General features: G+C 41.3%; 1 protein-coding gene across 2 annotated transcripts in view; it reads right to left on the reverse strand.

The window, feature by feature from the left end:
• Nucleotides 1-9,857: 9,857 nt before the first annotated feature.
• The window catches only part of LOC310984728 (hexokinase-1-like), a 46,188-nt gene continuing 31,558 nt past the window's right edge, over nucleotides 9,858-24,487 (reverse strand). The window contains exons 13-19 of one of the 2 annotated variants that reach the window (XM_083970042.1): nucleotides 23,448-23,543; nucleotides 19,719-19,730; nucleotides 18,951-19,050; nucleotides 17,798-17,981; nucleotides 16,776-16,931; nucleotides 13,433-13,666; nucleotides 9,858-10,347 (exon numbers count right to left, since the gene is read on the reverse strand). In XM_083970042.1, coding sequence (XP_083826168.1) covers nucleotides 10,197-10,347; nucleotides 13,433-13,666; nucleotides 16,776-16,931; nucleotides 17,798-17,981; nucleotides 18,951-19,050; nucleotides 19,719-19,730; nucleotides 23,448-23,543 — 933 coding nt within the window. In that variant the 3' untranslated portion in view covers nucleotides 9,858-10,196. The remainder of the gene's footprint in view (nucleotides 10,348-13,432; nucleotides 13,667-16,775; nucleotides 16,932-17,797; nucleotides 17,982-18,950; nucleotides 19,051-19,718; nucleotides 19,731-23,447; nucleotides 23,544-24,487) is intronic. The other variant, XM_083970043.1, reaches the window with a different exon arrangement.

Raw genomic sequence — 24,487 nt, forward strand, 5'->3', positions numbered from 1 at the left:
GTCCCTTCAAACAGTCATGAGTCCGGCGGCGGGAAGCGTTTTCAAACGGCCGGGAGCGAGACGAGCTGCCTTTGTTGTGTCCTGAGGGTGGGGGGGTGGTGGGGGGGGGGACGTCAGGGGGGGAGGAGGAGGCTCCCACCAGCTGCACTGCCTCTGATACACAAACCTGTTGAATGCACCAAAACCACTGGTTATTATAAACGCTGCACTGCTGGATTTAGACATTCAGTCTAATCAATCAATCAATCAATCAATCAATCAATCAATCAATCAATCAATCAATCAATATTGAGCAATAAATTCAACAATGTGAATCTTTTATAAAAGGCACAAAGGCAAAAAAAATGGCTGACGTCTCCTGGTTCCAGCTCCTTCAGATGGATCTGAGGATCTGCAACAACAACATTTCTTTGTTTTGAAAATGTCTGCACATTAAACATCAGCTGGTTCAGTGTCATCCTACATCACACAATAAATCACATGACAGCCACTTTCCACAGGTTTTAATAACGAATTAACACAGTGCAGAATTAATCAGTTAGCCAAAAAATAATAAATAATCAATGGAATGCTAACGATCAATACAATAGTTGCAGGTCTGGATTGGATTTAACCCCCCCACCCCCGCCTCCCCTCCTCCTCCGGTCTTCACGCCCTGTCGCTGAGCTGAGGCTGGAGGAGGTGACAGAGGTGGTGGGCAGCACCTGCTAATTAAGTCGCGTGCAGCATCTGGAATGGAACGTCTGTGTTGTCCCGGAGACAAATGACAGCACGTGCTGCCGAGTGCACTGTCTGCGCGAGCCCCACAACCAACCACCCGGCCGTTAGTTAGTTAGTTCGTTCGCTCGCTCGTTCGATTCAGTTAATTTTAATTTTTCTGCCAACTGCCATCCCCGCTCCGCCGCCGTGGGTGGCCGGTTACCGCAACAAACAACCAACAGACAGCCCCCCCCCACCCCCACTCCCACCCAAACCCCCCCACTCTGTTAGTTGACGCTTTGACACTTCGTTGAGTGAAATAAATTGTTTAAAAATAAACACACACACACAATGTGGCAGTCGAGCTCCGGTGAAGCAGGTAACTGACAAACCAACCAGCCAGCCAACCAACCAACCAACCAGCCGTTAACGTTAGCTCGGCTGTTAGCTTAGCTGTTAGCTTCTTAGCTGTTGACATTCCCGCACGGGGGGATTTTTTTTTTGCACGAAATGCGCAGATTTTTCCACATGCACACCGAGCTCCGCCGTCGACTAAAACACCGACGTGACCCGGTGCCCGTCGACAGCCCACTGGCAGCGGCTCTGTCGTGACATAAAAGCAGATTTTTCGGACGGAGCTCACTCACTTCACTCACCCCCACTCTGCTCCGAACCGATCCAAGGAGGCGATGCGATGCGATGCTAACACCCTAGCTAGGTTTGCTAACTAGCTAACGCAAATCGCCATAGGCACAACTAGTAAAGTTAGCATGCTAAGCTAAGCTAAGCTAAGCTACCACCCATTTCCCCCCTCTTTCTCTCCCTCTCTCCCTCTCTCTCTCCCGTTACGACACCCAGGTGGCTCGGTTGGCTGGTGTCACCGGCAGGTCGGTGAACCGTGACCACGTAGCCTACCTGCTGCAGTCGGTGTGCGGTGACAGACGGTCGGTCAGTCCGGGCGGAGCTGGTGAGTTTAGTGGATGCAGCAGGAAGCCCTCAGTGTAACGCACCCAACCTGGTGAGAGCTGGAGACAAACACACACACACACATGCATGCACAAACACACACACAGAGACTCACACATGCATGCACACAAACACATACACACATTTGCACTGACGGACGAAAGAAAGAGATAGGCTATTCCATAAAGTAAGTAGCTACACTACAGCACTTATTTGTCACATTAATTCAGCAGGGAAGAAGGACAAATACCTGCACATGCATTTGCACACATGCACAGACTCGGATATGCATGCGCACGCACAAATACACACTTAGTATACACACACACATGCACGGACACAAAAATAAAGAAAGAAAAGAAAAAGAAAAGAAAGAAATTGTGGACACAGCTAAGCTATTCTATGAAGTAGCTGCAGAACAAGAAGAAGTAAGACACATTCCTGCACATGCATTTGCACACACACACACACGCACGCAGGAGAAAACACGCACAACAACAACAGCCACAGCTCGTCTTGTGCATTTGATTAAAGCTCTTAACTTAACTCGCGTGAGTTTTGGCCCCGAGGCGTCAACATGAAGGAACAGGAAGGAAGAAACAGACACACACGACTGGCTGAACTGTGTTACAAAGACAAAGATTCACCATTGATCAATCATCTGTGTGGGCCCAGATGTTGCCAGATGTTGCATGTTGTACTACTAGGCCCATAAATAATGTGTTATCACAGTGCTGACAGTGACTTGTCCTTCTCCTCCTGCTGTCCTGCAGCCTCCAGTCCAGGTGGATCAAACCTCACGGCCGGTTGGAGACCTGTGGATGAGCCCAGACTCTGAGGGGTAACGAGTGAAAGTGAGTATGATTTAGTATCGATGAGGGATGTGCAGAGAAGCAGGAAGAACTCTGTCATATCAAAAAGAAAATTAACAGTTTTAATTAACAGTTATTATAAATATTTTAATAATTGTCAAAAGCAGGCAGCTGTGTTTGTTTCCGGGTGGAGGAGAAGTAATCCTGGTGAAAGTCTGCAGCTCCATTGCATCTTAAAGGATAAAACTAAGCATTTCCAATAGGTTTTTATACCTTTTTAAAGGGATAGCTCAACATTTTGGCAAATTGGCCCATTGCCATAATCCCTATAGTCACAGCAGTACTAGGTTCGTTACTTTTATTTGTCGGTGCAAGCTATTTTTTAGAACGGCGGAGCAGAGCCGCGAGCTGCTCAAAGCTACGCTACGGAGGCTCATGGGATTTCTTGGTTTCCCTCATCAAACTCATCAAATACACAATCCAACAACTCCACAACGCTCTGGTGGACAAGTTGTGACCTGCACATTTACCACACTGTGAGACTATAATGAAACGTTACGAGACTAAGGGCCTGTCCCATTGTGCACACTCGATCACACACACTTACACACTTGGGCACTTGGTGTGTGCGTTCATGGGCTTAGGGGCAGTCCCATTTCTCCACACTTGGCTCTGTGCGCTTGGTTACGCACACACTTTGGTGACGTTTTGCCGGCGGAGCGTATATATTTGCATATACTGTAGTGTGCAAGCATGGATTAAGTGGCCAAGCGCGTGGGGGGAGATTTAAAAGCAATCGGGACACACTTGACAAGTGCAGCCTGTGCCATTGCGCACAGTAGCACAACTACGACACACACACACACAGCAACAGTTTTAATAAACAGTGCTGCTGGATCACAGTCTCATCTACTCCTAAAGTGTCTCTATGCGCAAGATTCAAATCATAAATGTGTAAACTCAACTCCATAAGTAAATAAAACAAACAAGAAAAACGAAAAAAATAAAAACATGAACAGAGCATGATGAATATAAAATATGACATTAAAAAGTCATAATTATGAGATAGAAAGTTAATTTCATTTTATTGAGATTAATTCAATCGCATTTCCTAAACGTGGCTTGTGGCTCCACTTCACCGTGGTGCATTGTGGGATTTATACTTGGCCAAATACCGCTCGGATGCGGTCTTACCATAAGTGTGGGTAAAGTGCAAATCAAGCGCGCTGCACTTTCAGTCGTTGGAGAAATGGGACACACTTGCACACTGACACTAAGCCCATGAACGCACACGCCAAGTGTCCAAGTGTGTAAGTGTGATCGAGTGTGCACATTGGGACAGGCCCTGTGTGTCAGTGCGCAGTGTGTCCCATTTCTCCAACGACCAAAAGTGCAGCGCGCTTGATTTTCACTTTACTCACACGTACGGTATTTGGCCAAGTATAAATCCCACAATGCACTGCTGGTGAAGTCCGCCGTCACCGGGAGCCACAAGCCACGCTTGGGAAATGCGATTGAATTAATTTCAATAAAATGAAATTAACTTTCTGTCTCATAATTATGACTTTTTAATGTCATATTTTATCTTCATCATGCTCTGTTCATGTTTTTATTTTACGTTTTTCTTGTTTTATTTACTTATGGAGTTGGGCTTACATATTTATGATCTGAATCTTGCGCATAGAGACACTTTAGGAGTAGATGAGCTGTTTATTAAAACTGTTGCTGTGTGTGTGTGTGTGTGTGTCGTAGTTGTGCTAGTGTGCACAATGGCACTAAGATGACAGGCTTCGCTTGTCAAGTTTGTCCCGATTGTTTATAAATATCCCCACGCGCTTGGCCACTTAATACACGCTTGCACGCTACTGTATATGCAAATATATACGTTCCGCCAGCAAAATGTCACCAAAGTGTGTGCGTAACCAATCGCACGGAGCCAAGTGTGGAGAAATGGGACTGGCCCCAAGAAATCCCATGAGCAGCTCACGGCTCTGCTCCGCCGTAATAAAAACAGCTTGCACCGACAATTAAAGATGAAACAATGGGCCAATTTGCCAAAATGCCGAACTATCCCTTTAAGAAGAAAAACATTTATATTGAATAGACGTCACAGTCAGGTTAACTCAACAGCGCTGACATTAAGGGCAAATAAGGATGAACGCCACCACCCATGTCAACTTAAAAAATGCCCTCAAACAACTTCCTTGCACGTACGTCTTGAGGAATGATGTACTGTATGTTATGTATGTGTGTGTGTGTCTGTGTGTGTGTGTGTGTGTGTGTCTGTGTGTCTGTGTGTGTGTTTGCACAGTTTACAGGTTTGATCTCTTAAATGTCATGGGAAATCCTATCATCACAGTGTTTAATGACTCACTTCAGTAATAGACCAGAGCAACATCTTTATGCAAATGAGAGTGACTGAGGCATCCTGGGTCATTTAGGAGCAGCGCCCGGCATTTTTAAATTCCCGGCTTGACAAACTAACTAACTAACTAACTAACAAAAAGTTGGCTATTAAAAGAATAGTTCACCCAAAATTCAAATTGCACTCATCCGTGGCTTCTCTGAGTTACAAGGGGTCTCGGCGTAGCAGTGCATGTCCATATAACGGTTGCAAATGGATAACAACTGTCTTCGTAACAAAAAGACACACCAAAAAACATCCAAATACCTCCATGCTGCTCATATGTAATGTCCGTCTTGTATTGAAGCCCCGAAATGCGGAATTGTTCCGAAAAAAATTAAATAAGTCTATTTTTCAAGCTTGTTTGTAGTGGAAGCTTCTCTTCCTGGTCCGTGAAATATAGACTTATACAATAGACAATTTCGCATTTCGGGGCTAATAATATATATAATATAATATAAATAATACAAGAGGGACATTACATACGAGCAGCATGGAGGTATTTGGATGTTTTTTGGTGTGTCTTTTTGTTACGAAGACAGTTGGTATCCATTTGCAACCGTTATATGGACATGCACTGCTACGCCGAGACCCCCTGTAACTCAGAGAAGCCACGGAGGACTCTGAAACTTCTCACAGCCCTTCAATTTTGGGTGAACTATTCCTTTAACAGGCTATTTACAGACAACACTTAGCCAAAACCTACCTGGTGATTGGACCAAATACGTGTAGATGTCCGGGTAAGACATTCCTGGCCACTGTGTGGGGTCATTGATCATTGTGCATACTGGTAGATGAATTAATTGTAATTTTTCAATATGGCGTGAACGGTAGGTTTCAACACTGCAAAAACTCAAAATCTTTCCAAGAATATTTGTCTTGTTTCTTGTCAAAATGTCTCATTTCCAGTCAAAACTAATCTCTTTCCACTTAAAATAAGACTCATCACCTAAAAATTAACTTGTTTTTAGATCATTTTCACTTGTTTCAAACTAATTTTCACTTGAAATAAGTAGAAAAATCTGCCAATGAAAGCAGGTTTTTTGTGCTTGTAATAAGAAAGAAAAACTTGCTCCACTATCAGATTTTTCTACTTATTTCAAGCGAAAATTTGCTTGAAAAAAGTAAAAAAGTGTCTAAAAACAAGCTACTTTTTATGTGATGAGTCTTATTTTAAGTAGAATGAGATTGTTTTGACTAGAAATGAGACAAATATTCTTGGTAAGAGTTTGAGTTTTTGCAGTGAAGGAAGGTGTCAAAATAATAATGAGACATAGTGCTACAAAAGAAACAAAAAATAAAACATTCAAATTGATTGTTAGTTAGTTAATTAGTCTATGCTCCATCAAAACATAAAAAGCCACTGAGTGCAATTTAAAAATGCCGGGCACTGCCCCTAAATTACCCAGGATGCCTCAGTCGTTCTCATTTGCATATACAGTATGCCGCTCTGGTCTATTGAGTAGAAGTCACAGCCAAGGGCATCAAGGGCAAATAAGGATGAACTCCATCACCCATGTCAACTAAAAAATGCTCTCAAACTACTTTTCTTTTACGTACGTCTTGAGGAATGTTGTACTGTATGTTATGTAGGTATGTACTGTATGTATGTGTGGATGTGTGTATGTATCTACTGTATGTATGTATGTATGTATGTATGTATGTATGTGTTTTTTCTTACACAGTTTACAGGTTTGATCTCTTAAATGTCATGGGAAATCCTATCATCACAGTGTTTCATGACTCACTGCAGTAATAGTGTCTTAATAAAGTAATTTCTGCAAAAAAAAAAAGCAACGCAACAAAGAAACACCAAAGGTCTTCAGTTCCCTGCAGCGTAAAGCTGTCAAAAAACACCCTTGACAATATTTAAATGTTTCAAAAACTGGCACTAGTGAAGTTTTCTCATTCGCATATACGTCAACAACACCCCATAATGTACGTAAGCTTATCAAGTTCCCCGTCTGGCATCACAGGTTTAGGCACGCTGCTGCTGCTTCTTCTGCTTCTGCTTCTGTGCGGTTGGTTTGTTGTGTGTGTTTTTTTTTTTTTTTAAAGAAAGAGACACCAGGTTTTTTACTCCACAACAAAATATAATTTAATGCATTCACTTTTCACTGTGTCGATCACAAATCTATATTGATTTAGAAAATAAAAAAAAGAAAAGAAAAGAGAAGAAAAAGAAAAAGAAATGAAGGAAAATGATCCAGTACTGTCCTTTTTGTCTTAATGTAAGGCATGCAGTCTTGACAGAGCTTTGGACATTGAAAGCTACAGGTCGTCACAGAAGACACACACACACACGCACACACACGCACACACACACACACACACAGACAGTCAGCCACAAAAAACACACACAAAAGCGCTCGTAGTAGTATCCACTCGTTTCTTCGTGGTGGTGGTGGTGGTGGTGGTGTGGGGTGAGGAGGAGAAGGGGCGGCCCGATAAAACATTTAATCTCTGCACATACGATGAGTAAGAAGTGGAATTCAATCACAACACCAAAAGTATAGTAGTTCACAAATAGCAACAGGATACGCTGGCTAACACTTCCGCTGACCCGGGGCCTCCCTTTTCTCTTTTTTATTTTTATTTTATATATCTACCGTCTCAGCTCTGGAGGAGTAAATAATGGTGCTGGAGTACATTAATATGTGAGTTACATTGAGTTACACGAAGAAGAAGTAGAAGTAGAGGAGGAAGAGGAAGGAGAAGGAGTGTGGGGTGGTGGTGGTGGTGGTTAGTAGCTTAGCACGTCGTGTGAGCATGTCGGTACATAAAATGAGGATGAGTTTGAACAGCCGTGACTCTTGCATTCAACCCTTTTTGTTGTTGTTTTGTATATTTTTGTATAGAACGAATCTCCTTGTTGTTTACATTCTACTTCCGGGTAGAAAACCAGCACGTAATTTGAATGAGATCAATAGTAACGAACGAGAGTTTAGCTATATATATCATATTTTTCACGCCCTATCACCGTTTAGACAAATCTGAAATGATCGAAGAAACATCACTATTTCTGTGTGTGTGTATTGTGTTGCTATGTGTTGTATTTATTCAGTTTGGGGGAATCATAGTGTCTAGAAAGCATCAGTGGCTCAGCTGACAGGGATGGCTAATGGCAGTAACAAAGCTAACGGCGGTAGCTAAGCTAACACCAGGACGTCAGCTGTTAAAACCCTCCCGTTGTCGGACACGACATGAAACTACTCCAGTTAGCTCAGTCATGTTGTAACTCAGATATCCGCTGGAGAAAATATTTTTTCATGGACCGTTTATTGAGTCACTGAGTTATTAAAGTTAAACAGGTAGCTAACCGTTAGCCCGGCTAATCTATGATAACCATGACTAATTACAAAAATGTGCACACATAAATAGTAATGTTTGTCCAATCATTGGTTTTATAGACTTTACAAACATCAGATTAGTCTAAACGGTGATATAATGACATGAAAAATGAGATATATATAGCGAAACTCTCGTCCGTCACTATTGTTCGAATGCTGGTTTTCTACCCGGAAGTAGTTGTAAACAACAAGGTGATTCGTCCTATAGCGAGCCCTTTTGGGAACTGGTCGCGTGAACCAGCGACGCCTGTAAAACTGAGTTTCCTCGTCATTCAGTAGTGAGAAGGACGAAAGACGTCGCCCTTTTTTTTTAGCTTTTGGAAAGTTTACATTGAAATGCTGCTCATGTAACTTTATATATATATATAGTATATAAAAGTGCAGACATTTTTCCTTGTGTCTTATGGTGCAAAATCCCTAATGACCTCTGGGGGTTCAAAGTGGCCTCAGTTAGTTATATAAATACAGTTATATATATTTGCCTCCATATAAAAATAAAATTAGCACTAGCAATACACAAATATTGCACACCTAAGGAGTTTAGAGTTATCAGATTATTGACAAGCTATTGAGGAAAATGTACAAACATGGAAATAATAATAATAAATCCTCCGGTGCTGTATAAATAAATATTCAGATACTCAGTTTTAAAGGGGACATATTATGCTCATTTCTGCTTCTTGACATGGTACCTTGTTGATGTCTAAAACTGATGTTAGTGACGTGCTTTGGTTTAGAAAAACCAAAAGATTGAGCACAGCTGGGTTCTCTACACACCAGTTTCACAGCCCTGCTCTAAAGGTGCGTTCACACCGGACCTTTTGTTTTTCGAACGAGCGACGAGTTTACATGTTACACCCTGTCCTGACATACAGCAATGCGACAGCGACGCGAGCGAGTGAGCGAGGAAAAGTGATTAGAATGCATACTTTTCAATCAGCCTGTCCTGACGTGCCGCGAGCGACGTAGCGACGTCGCGCCGTCCAGCGATGTCGCTCAACCCTGAAATTAGCGCTTGCGTTGTCTCTATCTGGACGCCATTTTGAGGCGCTGTCCCGCCCCTAAACACTTCTTATTGGTTGATAAGTACACGCTGCTTTCTGTTGACAACAAGTTATCAGAGAGAGGAGAATATGAGAGGAAAAAACACTCAAAGATGTGAGAAATGCCAGGAATCTCAAAATAGTGCCGCAAGTTTGTTTACGTCCCTCGATAATTTGATTGGTTTGGATTCTAAACCAATAGAATATACTCGCGACAAAATCGTCACGCTGCGTATCAGGACACCCTCGCGCGAGTTTTCGTTGCTGTTTCGCTTGCTCGCTGCATGTCAGGACGAGGTGTTAAGTGAATGCAAACGAGCGATTGAGCGCTTAATCACCCAGGCGGAAAAATGCTGTTTTTTCGCTGTGTCGCTCGAGATGAGAAATCCCAACTCTCTGGCCGTCAGTCGCTCAGCGCTGATTGGCTGCCGTAATCCCGGTGGCGCCGTTTTTTTTCGGAGCGATAGGAGCGACAGCGACAAAAATAAAAGGTCCGGTGAGAACACAGCTTTTAAGAGACACATTTTCTGACTATGGCAGTTTTACAAAATGTTGACGTAGTTGTCGAAACTTACATTTTTAAGGGGTGAGGAGGCACTCTGGATACGCAGATACACATACTAAAGCAATGGAAAAAGTGAGTTTTGCATAATATGTCCCCTTTAATTCCCTATGCATGCAGCATGTCTCTCTGGCTGTGTAGGGTGGAGTCGGGGTCGGGGTAGGTAGAGGGGGGGTCTAGGTCGGGCAGAGGTGGAGTCACGGCTGCCAAGAGGGGAAGTAGATGGAGTCGGGCAGTGCGGTGGGTGAAGGTCGGGGTGGAGCAGCAGGTAGTTTGTCCAGGACGAACGAACGAACCCCCCGGGGGGGAGTCGGGAGGGGAGAGGGGGGAGGTGGGGGGTGTTGGAGGGGGGTGGGGTCCTTAGTGCTGCTGCGCCTCCAGCTCTCTCTGGCGGCAGCCGACGGCGGTGATGAGGGCGGCCCCCTTGCCGCTGCCGTCCTCGGACAACAGGAAGTTGACTTCGCATTTGGGGGCGAGATCCTTCACAGTCTGCTGGAAGATCCTGGAGAAGCTGCAGAGGAGGAGAGGGTGTATCAGATTATTGGGTTGTTATTATTATTATGGCTGTTTTTAAAGGGATAGTTCAACATTTTTGGCAAATTGGCCCATTGCCATAATCCCTATAGTCGTAGCAGTAGGTTCGTTACCTTTAATTGTCGGTGCAAGCTGTTTTTAGAACGGTGGAGCAGAGCCGTGAGCTTGTAACATTTCGTGAGTGAGAGTCGGTGGTGTGAGCAGGAAAAAAAGTAATGTCCACAAAAATAGTTAACTTGGGACTTCACTCTTGCCCTTTTATTGAGCCGAACACTTCACACTATCATACATGACAAAGAAGCGGTCTCACTTTACTCACTGTTAGCTGAGTTAAGAAGAAGAAAAAGGAGAAACCGGCAGCTCAGTAAGCTAATGGTGTCCACTCATCGGGTAGCCTTCTTCTCAACTGAAAACAAAACAACGGGGCGCGACGCTCAGTGACGTACCGGCGCCGCCACGCTTACGTTCTTAAAGGAACATTTACAACTGTTACAAGCTGCTCAGAGCTACGCTACGGAGGCTCATGGGATTTCTTGGTTTCCCCTCATAAAACTCATCAAATACACAATCCAACAACTCCACAACGCTCTGGTGGACAAGTTGTGACCTGCACATTCACCACGCTATGAGATAATAACACAACGTTACCACACAGAGATGTTTTAGAGGGAAATGCAGAGACTGCTTGATGAAAAACTGTCTCTGAAGGCAACGTGCATCAGCGGTTTTGCATGAATTTCCCTCTAAAACAACTCTGTCTGGTAACGTTGTGTTATTATCTCATAGCGTGGTGAATGTGCAGGTCACAACTTGTCCACCAGAGCGTTTTGGAGTTGTTGGATTGTGTATTTGATGAGTTTGATGAGGGAAACCGTTACTATTTACAGAAACAATAATGTTGCAGAATATCATTTGCCAACAGAACACCTGTTGCTATTTGGGGAAATTGAAGGGTTTGAGGCTATTCTAGGGAAATTTTACAGCTTTGAATAAGCATGATGTTATTTTGAAATGCCCAATATTTTGTTTAAAAAAAGATATCTGCCTCACAATTTATAAAAATGTCTTCATGTTGAGTTAGAAACTGAATCGTTTTAGCCTTCAAATGTTCAGTTCTTCATCTTGTTGAACAAATCCCTGGTCAATCGCATGTTTCTCTGTGAAACGTTTGCCTCCAAAATCGTACATTCTCGTTTTAATCCTTCAGATATTTTCTTTTCTGTTCATCTACTACTATGGCCATTGACACTGAACTGACAAAGACATTTAATCAGAAGTCTCTTGAGATTTCCGAGGTCCACTTCGTGCAAGAAAGGAAGAAATACTATAATCTAGAAATGGGTTTCTGTGTTATTGAAGCAGCGAAGGCCGTGGAATTAAAGGACAAAGCCTCTGCAGCCTGATGATGAAACCTCAACAAGTGTTTGAATGAATGAATGAACTTCCTACGGTGGCCCTGAGGGGCAAAACACAACGGCAAATCAGAAAACACAACGGTAAAAGAGAAAACACAACGGTAAAAGAGAAAACACAAAGGCAAATCACCGTTGTGTTTTCTGTTTTGTTGTGTTTATTTGCCGTTGTGTTTTCTCTTTTGTTGTTGTGTTTTCTCGTACCTGAGCACGTGAGAGAGTCTCAGTCTTAGATCGCAGCGAGAAGAAGAGTTATGTTCTTATTACATCTCTTATATCTGAAATAGAGATGTCACGATCATAGATTTTCACAGTGTTACAATTATCACGATTATTATGCATTAATTAATTTCACAACACTATTATGGTGTAAAATCAAATAGTCAAAATATAATTACATTACTCATTATTTACACAAAATATAATATTTTAAGTATCTATTTAAATTAGACCAATTATTAATCCCCCAGGGGAAGTGTTTGAAATACTCAAGTCATTAATTGTCATCTATGGGTCAATCAATATAAATTGTTTTAAGACCATGCATCAGATTTGTTAAAATGCACATATTGTATTAATGTTTTACATCATTTGAAATGCCCTGAAAATGTCATATGGAGTAACCACAAAACAGAATAATATTAAATATTCTAATCTACCTAAAGTGGATTTAAATATATACAATACTTTCTTCTGAAAACATTGAATTGATTTGACTTTAATTGGATTTTTTGCTGTGATTCTATATTTGAATTTTAATGCATTTTAGCAACACTGTGCAGAACTCATCCTAAAAACGCTGCTTTTCATCTAAATAATGTGTGACGATTACTTTTTTAATTTGCCAAGAAACATAGTGTTGCATTGTAAAAGTGTTTTCTCTTTTTGTGTTGTGTTTTCTCTTTTACCGTTGTGTTTCCTGTTTTGTTGTTATGTTTTCTCTTTTTGCCGTTATGTTTTCTCTTTGTGTGTTGTGTTTTCTGATTTGTTGTTGTGTTTTCTCTTTTTGTGTTGTGTTTTCTCTTTTACCGTTATTTTCTCTTTTACCGTTGTGTTTTCTCTTTTTGTGTTGTGTTTCCTGTTTTTTTGTTGTGTTTTCTGTTTTACCGTTGTGTTTTCCGTTTTGTTGTTGTATTTTCTCTTTTTGTGTCAAGAAACATAGTGTTGCATTGTAAAAGTGTTTTCTCTTTTTGTGTTGTGTTTTCTAATTTGCCGTTGTGTTTTCTCTTTTTGTGTTATGTTTTCTCTTTTACCATTATTTTCTCTTTTTGTGTTGTGTTTTCTCTTTTTGTGTCAAGAAACATAGTGTTGCATTGTAAAAGTGTTTTCTCTTTTTGTGTTTTCTCTTTTACCGTTGTATTTTCTAATTTGCCGTTGTGTTTTCTCTTTTTGTGTTATGTTTTCTCTTTTACCATTATTTTCTCTTTTTGTGTTGTGTTTTCTGTTTTGTTGTTGTGTTTTCTCTTTTTGTGTCAAGAAACATAGTGTTGCATTGTAAAAGTGTTTTCTCTTTTTGTGTTGTGTTTTCTCTTTTACCATTATTTTCTCTTTTTGTGTTGTGTTTTCTGTTTCCCGTTGTGTTTTCTGATTTGCCGTTGTGATCCCCCCCCCCCATAGGGCCACACCGTGTCAACCTCCTGTGAGACTTACTGCGGGTGCAGCTTGTAGAGCGTGCCGTCCACGCCCACCGTGACGTCCAGGTGGTCCAGTCCCCGGTTCTCGCGGATCTTGTCCACCACGGCGGCCATTCCGGCTCCGCAGATCTGCGCGGCGCGGCGCGACACGGTGCCGCACACCTCCTTGACGATGATGCTGTCGTCACAGGTGCTGTCGAGCCCCAGCTGCTGCAGGATGGCCCTGACCTGCAGCAGCGCCAGGCGGTCGCTGTGGAGACGGAGCGAGGAGGGAAGAGGTCAGAGGTCAGCCAACAGCAGGAGGAGAGTCACCGGATACCACACAGCTGTTCCCAGAGGCTAAGGTAGGCTTAACCAGAGCAGAAACTCAGTCGTCACATCGCGTTTACCCCCCTTAGAAGCGACTTCTCTGTGAACAATGACGCCTCAAGTGCACATTTTCATACAGCTACTCTAAACCAGGGGTCAGGGCCGGCCCTAGGATTTTGGTGGCCCCCTAAACAAGATTTTTGTTTGTGGCCCTGCACTCTAAGCGCAAACACCAAATCACTGGTTAAAACTGAATACAGACGTGTTTATCCCCTCTGAGGTTTGAGGCCATTTTCTCGACTTTTACATATTTTCTTAAATTGATCTTTTTAAGATACTTGCAGATGTAACAATACTCAAGTGTTTTATGTCTAAATATTAGAACCTCCGCTGTAAGCACACTGAGGCCAGTTTGTCCTAGAACACTGTATAAAGAAATAATTTAGGCCAAATGCTGGAAATTTGAGGTCTGTTTTTTGAAAAATTTCAAATCCTTTGTGAAAACACTCCTTCAGTCATGAGAATGAACTGTTTTGGTGCTTGAAATAGGATATGAATACAGTAATAGATAAGTGTGGAAAACAAGTCATGTTGTCATTCTGCCGTTCTATTTTCACCAAATGTCTCAAATGTGAGATAAAAGAAGCTGAATATTGACTTCACATTACATAAAGCTTGTAGCGCGCGTGCAGACCTCAGGATGTTTAAATGACTTGAATGAACCCCGGTACCTTTCTGATCATGTGGCCCCCCACCTAACGGCTGTGGCCCTAAACAACCGCATAGAGTGTTTATGCCAGGGGCCGGTCCTGCCAGGGGTTCTCAACTAGTCTCACTCTGGGACCCACATTTTCCCATGGTCATTAAGTCGCGACCCACTTTTATAGAATTCAAACCAAGATTTTTTTTTTTTAAAGCCTTTAAAAACTCATTTAGCTCTTTATTGAGCAAAGTGCATTTCAGAGCACATGAATGAAACTGAGGAGGACCATGACAACTGCATGTATGGAAGTGAATTAAAGAAATATCAAATTGCACAAAATAAAGACCCACAAAACAAGGTATTTTCACTGCATTCAGGCCACATTAATAAGAAACTGATATATTTGCATTCAGAGCAAATGGAGCAAATAATAAGAGACCGAGGAGGACCATTACAACTGCATGTGTGCCTTTCAAAATAAGTTATTTTTCAAAATAAAAGACATGTCCAACATCAGATGTGCATTAAATATTATTTACTTTTTTGACCAGCTGTCCGCGACCCATCCAGAACGGGTCCGCGACCCACTTTTGGGTCCCGACCCACCAGTTGAGAACCACTGCTCTAAACCACACCAGTGGGTTTGCAGGTTTTGTTGTGTATAAGCAGAGTCAGCTGCCGGTTTTCATTCACTTCAAACACTGTTTCAGCTGTTTAGATTTGCCGCTGTAGCTGCAGATTAAATAATATCCAGCTCCGAGTTACCACACACAAAAAAATATTTGTCTGCAACCAAAGTAGGAGTGGTTTTTACTGTGATGAATTAGAAATCAATGTCAATCAATGTCTGCTGGGAGGTAGGAGGAAGATGTATAATTCAAACTAAATGTATTAATGAAATTTAATGAAAATACATCTGATACAGGATATAGATCCTCTACATCAGACTCAAAATAATGACAACATACAGAAAATAAACACAAATATACCATTAGAAACTTCAATAACCCATATATAATATCATTTAAATACATAACAGAATAATCCCAAAATAATCTCCACATTACGTCAAAGAAAAACAACGAAAACAACAAAAAAAGGCTACAATTTCATAACCTCGCTTTATAATTATATAAAACATCCTTATTTTACCAGAAATTATCAAGTTTAGTTTTAAAAGAGTTCACTGACGGAGCTGCACTACATCCTCAGGAAACTCATTCCATACTTTTACAGCCCTAAGTGTAAAGAAATGTTTTCTTTTGTCACAACGACATTTATTTGGTTACTCTTCTCTGAACTGCTTCAATGTAATTTTTTCAATAGCCTATATTTTACTTTATAAATCAACTTAGATATTTTAAAAGTCAACCAAAGGAAACGGGGGTAAATCAATACATTCCTCCCTGACTGTTTAAACCTTGAGGCACCTTAAAAATGAACTTCCACTTTTTACCCTCAAGTCCTAAAATGGTGCCGCTCATAAAAGTGTAATAAATCTTTTTCACTTTCACCACAGGACATCTTTTCAACAACTTTAGACATAACCTACAGTAGGTTTGCATTTTAAAAAAAACAGCTAAAACTATTTGTTTAACGACCCAAAAACTTGTTTGGTTTCTACCCTGCAATAAGACGGAGTAGTTTGCAGCAATGCTCCTCTGGGTACACTGCAAAACTCAAAATCTTACCAAGAATATTTGTCTTATTTCTCGTCTAGATAGATAGATAGATAGATAGATAGATAGATAGATAGATAGATAGATAGATAGATAGATAGACAGATAGATAGATAGATAGATAGTCATTGCGCAAGTGCAACGAAATTGGAGGTGCAAATCGCAATCCCAGGTGCAACAATAATTTAAAAACTCTAGATTTTTTTTTTATCCCACACACATACACACACCATACATATTGCACATTTTAATAGGCATTTAGGGTCATTTCTAGTCAAAACAAATGTCATTATATTTAAAATAAGACTCATCACATAAAAAGTAGCTTGTTTTTAGACACTTCTTAACTTCTTTCGAGCATATTTTCCCTTGAAATAAGTAGAAAAATCTGATAGCGGGGCAAGTTTTTCTTCCTTACTACAAGCACAAAAAACCTTGCTTTCACTGGCAGATTTTTTAAAAACTTATTTTAAGTAAAAATTTGTTTGATTCAAGTGAAAATGATCTACAAACGAATTCATTTTTAGGTGATGAGTCTCATTTTAAATGGAAAGAGATTAATTTTGACTGGAAATGAGACATTTTGACAAGAAATAAGACAAATATTCTTGGAAAGATTTTGAGTTTTTGCAGTGTAGGTAAAGTGTGGAGGTGTTTCGTTCTCTCACCTCTCTATCTGCGACAGGAACTTCGTCTCGAAGATGCCCCTGGTCTTCAGCGTCTCGGAGATTTGTCCCCGGAAGAGGAAGCCGCGCTTGGTCAGGTCGATCAGGATCTGCCTGACGATCTCTCCCAGGTACATGCCGCTGCACATCTTCTCGTACCTGAGCACACGAGAGAGTCTCAGTCTTAGATCGCAGCGAGAAGAAGAGTTATGTTCTTATTACATCTCTTATATCTGAAATAGGGACGTCACGATCATAGATTTTCTACAATTATTGTCAGAGAAATGATCACGGTGTTACAATTATCATGATTATTATACATTAATTAATTAACATTATTAATGTGTAAAATCAAATAGTCAAAATATAATTACATTGCTAATTATTTACACAAAATATAATATTTTAAGTATCTATTAAAATATGACCAATTATTAATCCCCCAGGGGAAATAAAAACTGTGTTTTTCCTGCACTTTGAAGGGCTGGAAAAAATTATATTATAGTGAACAATGGAACTGTGTATTTTTTTTCAGGTAAAACCTCTTTTAGGCCGTGAAAATAGGCCGTTTCTTTGGGTCTGTTTACAACACTGTATGTTGTAAATCTCTGGGCAGGGCTATTATGGGCTGGCGTTGCTAACGGGAGGAGTGCAGAGAGTCTTCTACTGCAATTAAAGTACTTAGGGGCTATTTGTAGATCATACAACCCCACTTTAAAAAAAATGCTACTATCCCTTTAATCGTGGTATTTAATGCCACAACTAATTAATCGTAAAGATTCCTAAATACCGTCACTTTCCAAAAAGGATTATGTCGGGAAAAGGTGAATACGCAGATACTGGTCCATTTACCTAACGTAACATTGAATTGGTAGGAGTTTAAATGCTAGAGTGCGACCCCACTTTAAGAAAATGCTACTATCCCTTTAATTGTGAAAACAAGTAATTCCCTAATCTGAAAGTTTGCTGCAGCAGTGACATGGCCTGGATGCTTTGGTGTTGTTTTAGACTAGAAGCCTCTTGACCTTTGTTTGCCTTCGTTGAGCGAGTTCTCGTCCACCGCCTGGTCGTACTGCGTCCTGATGTCGTCCAGGCAGCCGTTGTCGCCGAACGCGCCCCACTCCATGTTGACGCACATCCGGCCCTCGTTCCCCTCCACGATCTCGATGTTCCTCATCTCCTCCATGTAGCAGGCGTTGCTGCCCGTCCCTGTCAGGACGGACGGACGCCACAGCGTGAGACCACATGTTGTGCATCGTCCAGCTGCTTCACAAATACACTGCTCAAAACAATAAAGGGAACACTTAAACAACACATTGTAACTCCAAGTATATCACACCCGTGTGAAATCAACCTGGGATGATAATTTTGATTCACATTGATCATTTTTATGTTATTTTGTTCTCAACACACTCTACTACAGGGGTTCTCAACTAGTCTCACTCTGGGACCCACATTTTCCCATGGTCATTAAGTCGCGACCCACTTTTATAGAATTCAAACCAAGATTAAAAAAAAAAGGCTTTAAAAACTAATTTTGCTCTTTATTGAGCAAAGTGCATTTCAGAGCACATGAATGAAACTGAGGAGGACCATGACAACTGCATGTACGTGAATACAAATATATCAAACTGCACAAAATGGAGAACCAACAAAATGATATATTTGACTTCTAATGCATCTCTACATTCAGAGCATATTCACAACAGTGAATAAAGATCAAATTGCACAAAATAAAGACCCACAAAACAAGGTATTTTCACTGCATTCAGGCCACATTAATAAGAAACTGATATCTTTGCATTCAGAGCAAATAATAAGAAAGTGAGGAGGAGCATTACAACTGCATGTGTGCAAGTGCCATGTGCCTTTCAAAATAAGTTATATTTCAAAATAAAAGACATATCCAACATCACATGCGCATTAAATATTTACTTTTTTTGACCGGCTGTCCGCCACCCATCCAGAACGGGTCCGCGACCCACTTTTGGGTCCCGACCCACCAGTTGAGAACCACTGCTCTACTATATATTGAATAACGATTTTAAACTGTAATATTTCATTAATTGAGATCTAAGATGTGTTGTTTAAGTGTTCCCTTTATTTTTTTGAGCAGTTGTATTATGCTTTTTATTTTTTATTTTTTGTAAGAGAATGTATTTTTTTTTTTGAGCCTACCTGCGATCAGTCCCACCTCACAGCTGGGTTCCTCATACGCACAAGTCATCATTGTTCCCACGGTGTCGTTCACTATGGCAACCACATCCAGCTCAAACTCCTACAGAGGAAACGACACAAAAGGAAAATTAGTCACAGGCCTCTAAGATACACTCCTATAAGTCCTATAAATACCAATAAGGCGCCCTATGCAATCGCTGCCACGCTCCAATCTCACGATTCAAGGCTCATGCTTGGTGTTGTAATCCAATAAATCCATACTGTGTATATATAGAGAGAAGCTGAAATGAATTACAAGTTTATTATCAAAATGCTCATGCGAGAGAATTATTTCTCTACATCTGCAACGCTCAAAATGTCAGATTATAATTTGATTGGAAGATTTTTACATCCAACTGTTGCTTACAGAGATTAATATCAGGCCTGGCAACTTTTCAAACACCACACTGAACTTAATATGCACTTCACTCACATTCCTAGACAAAATGCACAGCGAGAAGAAACGAACACTCCCACGCGCACACACACACCCCCACACACACACACACACACACGCACACACATAATACTGATGATCATCCTTGTCATCACTGAACAATAAGGTCCCACACTGCAGACCCCGAGGGCAATGCCTATAATTCCAGGTGTTATTATAACATGCTGTTACGACAACACCCACACACTGCTGCGGTTACCCTCCCACCCCACCCCACCCATCCGCCACTGCTTTACCTCTCCGTCAATCATTTACAGTCACTTAATACTTACTGGATCCTCCATCTAAAAGGGTGAAATCAATATATGAAACTCAAAAGTGATGACATTGGAATATCTTCAATAAACTTCATCAACACAAAAACAGATGCAGTTGGTAAAAAATAGGCTCAAAATAATGTATAAACGTATAGAAGGAGTTACAGTACACTGCAAAACTCAAAATCTTACCAAGAATATTTCTCGTCTAGATAGATAGATAGATAGATAGATAGATAGATAGATTAGATAGATAGATAGATAGATAGATAGATAGATAGATAGATAGATAGATAGGTGCAAAAGTATAAATACAGCAGCAATAGACAATAGATTAAAAAGAATAATTTAAAAACTCTAGACATTTTTTTATCCCACACACATACACACACCATACATATTGCACATTTTAATAGGCATTTAGGGCAGCAACGGCTGCGGTCATTGCTAGTCAAAACAAATCTTATTATATTTAACATAAGACTCATCACATAAAAAGTAGCTTGTTTTTAGACACTTCTTAACTTCTTTCAAGCAGATTTTCCCTTGAAATAAGTAGAAAAATCTGATAGCACAAAAAATCTTGCTTTCACTGGCAGATTTTTTTAAAACTTATTTTAAGTAAAAATTTGTTTGATTCAAGAGAAAATTATCTACAAACAAATTCATTTTTAGTTGATGAGTCTCATTTTAAATGGAAAGAGATTAATTTTGACTAGAAATGAGACATTTTGACAAGAAATAAGACAAATATTCTTGCAAAGATTTTGAGTTTTTGCAGTGTAGCATCTCAGCTCTGTGTGAGTGGGGTAGGCGAGGGGGGTAATTATGTCGAAACTGCAACTTAACTTAAAACTTAAAACCTTCAAAGGTGTCTTATGTCAGCATGTGAAATGCATCCTGTAGGTTTTAATTCCTAGGCATCATTAACCTATGACAACGAGGAAACAAAACAAAGGCCGTGCCCACGGACCTGCCACCTGATCAACCAGAGGTTTGCGTGTGTGAAAACCTGTTTAAGCCTGGTAAAGTGGGTACGTATAGAAAACAAGTTTATCTGACTCATCTTGTTCTTGCATCTCTTCATTCCCTCACATCTGGGTCATTCCAGCTACTGTCGGGGGTCCCTATAGCTGTCTTAAAGCTGTCTTAGCTCTTCAATTATAATAATACTGTTTAACATAGCTTCTTCTCTCTCTTTCTCGTCTCTTTCTTGCCTTCTCTCTCCCTCTGTCTATCTCTCACTCACACACACCCACACCCACACACACACACACCCACCCGCACAAACTCAGAATTTAAAAAATGTCATTTTAACAGGTAAATGAAGCATTCTGGAGTGTATGAAACTGGTCTAGTGGGAAGCTGTGGCTGGTCTTTTTTTGTATATATTTTGGCCTGGAGTGGCCTTTAAAGAGCCTGTTTCCTCTGCTTCACCATGTGCTTCTTTCAGGCCACACTTTCCTCATCCACCACTTATATTCAAATTTCTTTATTAGGATTAACCCCTTGAGGTGTATCACCTCGTTTTCGAGGGGGTCCCAAGTAAAATTGAGAAAGAAGGATAAGGAAAAGAGAATAGAAACGCATAACAAATACAACATACAGTACATACAACATTCACACACAAACACTGGAAAGAGTAATCCAGACATTACAAACATTACAGCCTAAGCATACAAGAAATAGTGAGCTATTACAAGCAGTTAACTTGAATGCATAATATCATATTATGGGGTATACTGTAGTAGCTGTACATAGCATCAAGGACTCAGAAATGGGCAGTAGGTGGGTCCATCTCATGGGGAGATGGTGAAATAAAATGGGACCTCAACAACCCATGAACAGTCAGGTGTTTCAGGTCATACATGAACATTCAACCTTAAAGTGAGATGACAATGCACGCTTGAACAAACTAAGAGTAGGGAGGGATCTGATGTTGGCAGGTAAATTATTCCCTATATGCCCTATTCTCATTTCTATCTGGATAGCTGTGATGTCAGATATTAATTATGAAAGGAGGCTCCCACATGCCGAATAATAAGAACTGACATGTCCTGCCTATAGGCTACCCTTCCCTTTCCTACAGCATCTGATCTATCTGATGATACATTTAGGGTCCTGGAATTTGTCTTTCTCTTCTATATAAACATTACACATCTCCGAGTTTGCAGGTACTGTATGACACACACACACACCCGTTGTTGTACTATCTCTCCCTCCTCTGCCTCCGGACTGGGCTGCCTGGCTGTTTGGGCTTGACACAAACGGGAGCTCCCACTGCATGTGAACACACCGAGCACGGCAACTGGGTCTCGCGAGAGACTCCGGGAGACTTTGAATTAGATCTAGTTTTACAAACATGTCGGCTTGCTTGAAGTAAATAAACTTCTCGGTGCATGTTTGAGTCGCCATCTGACGCTGTCTATGGAAAAACATTGTGGCTTTGAGGGATGTAAACAGCCTAAGCAGCAGAACTTGCATCCGCTCCCATTCATTTCTGCCGTGGCGATGCGGGGACAGACACAACTACCGCAAAACAGGAGCAATTAAACTGAAAATCTTCAGAAATGTTAGGAAAATACACCCCCAAGTTGAATTCGCCTGGAATTGTCCTTTAAATGAGTTCAGAAACATTATTTAATCAGCACCATTTCAGGCACTTCAGCAGGGGGGGGGGGCGGACGCTCTGCAGCCCCGGCAGCACCCCACTTCCCGCACTAATTGGTCCTTCCAGGAATTTGCGATGACGCGATCGCAACAATTAACGCAAATTCAACCAATCTCAGTGAATAATGTGCAATCTTGCATTTTTGTCCAATCACCGCAACTTTTCTGCAAATTGGACCAATCATCGGTGCTTTCCGCGAGTTCCACCAATCATAGCAGTCCTTGCACAAACGTAACGCCAACGTACGGCAACGTACGCCACCAAATTCACTTCCTTGTCTTTGATGTGAAGATGCAGGCATGTGCGACTCAAATGTCTCACAAGAACTGCTGACACTAGGGATTGGTGGGGAGGACGCACACTGTCGTCCTGTTAACTGATTGAAGCTTTACTAGGCAAGGCAATTTTATTTGTATAGCCCATTGTTTTACAAACAGTTTGTCTCAAAGGGCTTTACATGGCATCGTAACAACATCCTCTGTCCTTAGACCCTCACATCCACTGAGGAAAAACTCCATGGAAAACCCTTTTCCATGGAAAAATTGGAGAAACCTCAGGGTGAGCAACAGAGGAGAGATCCCTCACCCAGGACGGGCAGACGTGCAATAGATGTTGTTACAGACAAAAATATTTTATAGTTTATAGTTTATGACACAGAATGTGGGAAACATGGAAATCAGCCAGTTTTTTCATTTCTCTTGCCCTCTGTTCAGACTCGCTCGTCATTTATGCAACTACCCTTATTATGTAGATCACCCGTAAAGTGTATGCCAACCAAATACTCAAAATGTTATTACTCATGAACGAGGATCTTTGCAACGCCTTCAGGAGTTGGTTGCATGACTTTTATACTGGCAAATAAAATGACCTGCCAATCAATTAAAGGTCAGCATTGTTGACACAGCATCTTTGCAAATGTGCCCATTTGCCTACCCATTATTACATAGGCGTGCCAGTCTAAGGTTAAATTTTTTCAAACAGGTTCCCAACAAACGCAGCATGGCAGCAGACCTCTGTTGTTCTAGTATCAGAGGAGCTGATGATGTGCTGCGATCGGACTTATTTCCTGTTACCTCTTTCCTCTTGATCGCGTCTCGAAGAAGCTCCACCACGTCTTCGCCCTCGCAGTCCGTGGCCTTGAAGCCTTTGGTCCAGGTCACGAGAATACCCTGCAGAGAACATACATACCCCATAATGACAACTGTGATAATTACATCACCGATACAAGTCTGAACAGCAGCCCTCAAACAAAGAGGGCAAATTAGGTCCTTTAAAGGGCCCAGATTATGCAAAATCCACTTTATACTGGTTTTGTAGTGGTTATATGTGTTGTTTCATCATTCGGAAATCATTGCCCATCCCTATTTCCATTGTCAACATAGCCCATGGTACCTGTAGCAAAAACCACACCCTCTCTCCCCGTGACGGCTGTGGAGTGGACGTGGTTTACACATCTTATTTGCATTTTAAGGTACAGACGCAAACATCTTATTTGCATTTTAAGGTACAGACACAGACATCTTATTTGCATTTTAAGGTACAGACAAAGAAACGGCTCACTCTCTGGAGAGCCACTGTTAGATTGCTGAGATCTAGAGCTGCAGATTGATTTGGGGGGCAATATGCTACGAATACAGTGTGGTTCGACAACTATAAGCTGTGCATGTTCAACCACACCCAGTACCGGGGTGGGGGGGTTTGGACTGTCTTTATGGGTGTATTCAGACCAGTGGCTTGTTTGCTCTGTTACGATTCACAGGGTGAAAACGATACAATTGTTGCATCTTTCTTTTGGGCCGACTGGTCCCGAGTGGTCCAAAGTTGTAAATAGATGCCATGTGCGAACCACCTGTTCTCTCGTTGGTCAGAATTCCCTTAGGTTAGCCCCCTCCTCCTTCCTACCGTAAGGAGGAGGGGGCTAACCTGGGAAAAACAAAAACCATGTAATAGAGTTCTCAACAGGCGTGAAACTTAAAACCAAACCTGACCGGAACCACAGTTGAAGCCGATCTCAGTCATTTGTATATATTCTCGGCCCGAACCCCGTCCAAACCCGGCCAGAAAAAGGACCCAAGTCATGCTATATCTATTTTAGAACCGGCACGTCCGGCCT

This window comes from Trachurus trachurus, assembly GCF_905171665.1.
Source record: "Trachurus trachurus genome assembly, chromosome: 1".
Taxonomy (NCBI): Eukaryota; Metazoa; Chordata; class Actinopteri; order Carangiformes; family Carangidae; genus Trachurus; species Trachurus trachurus.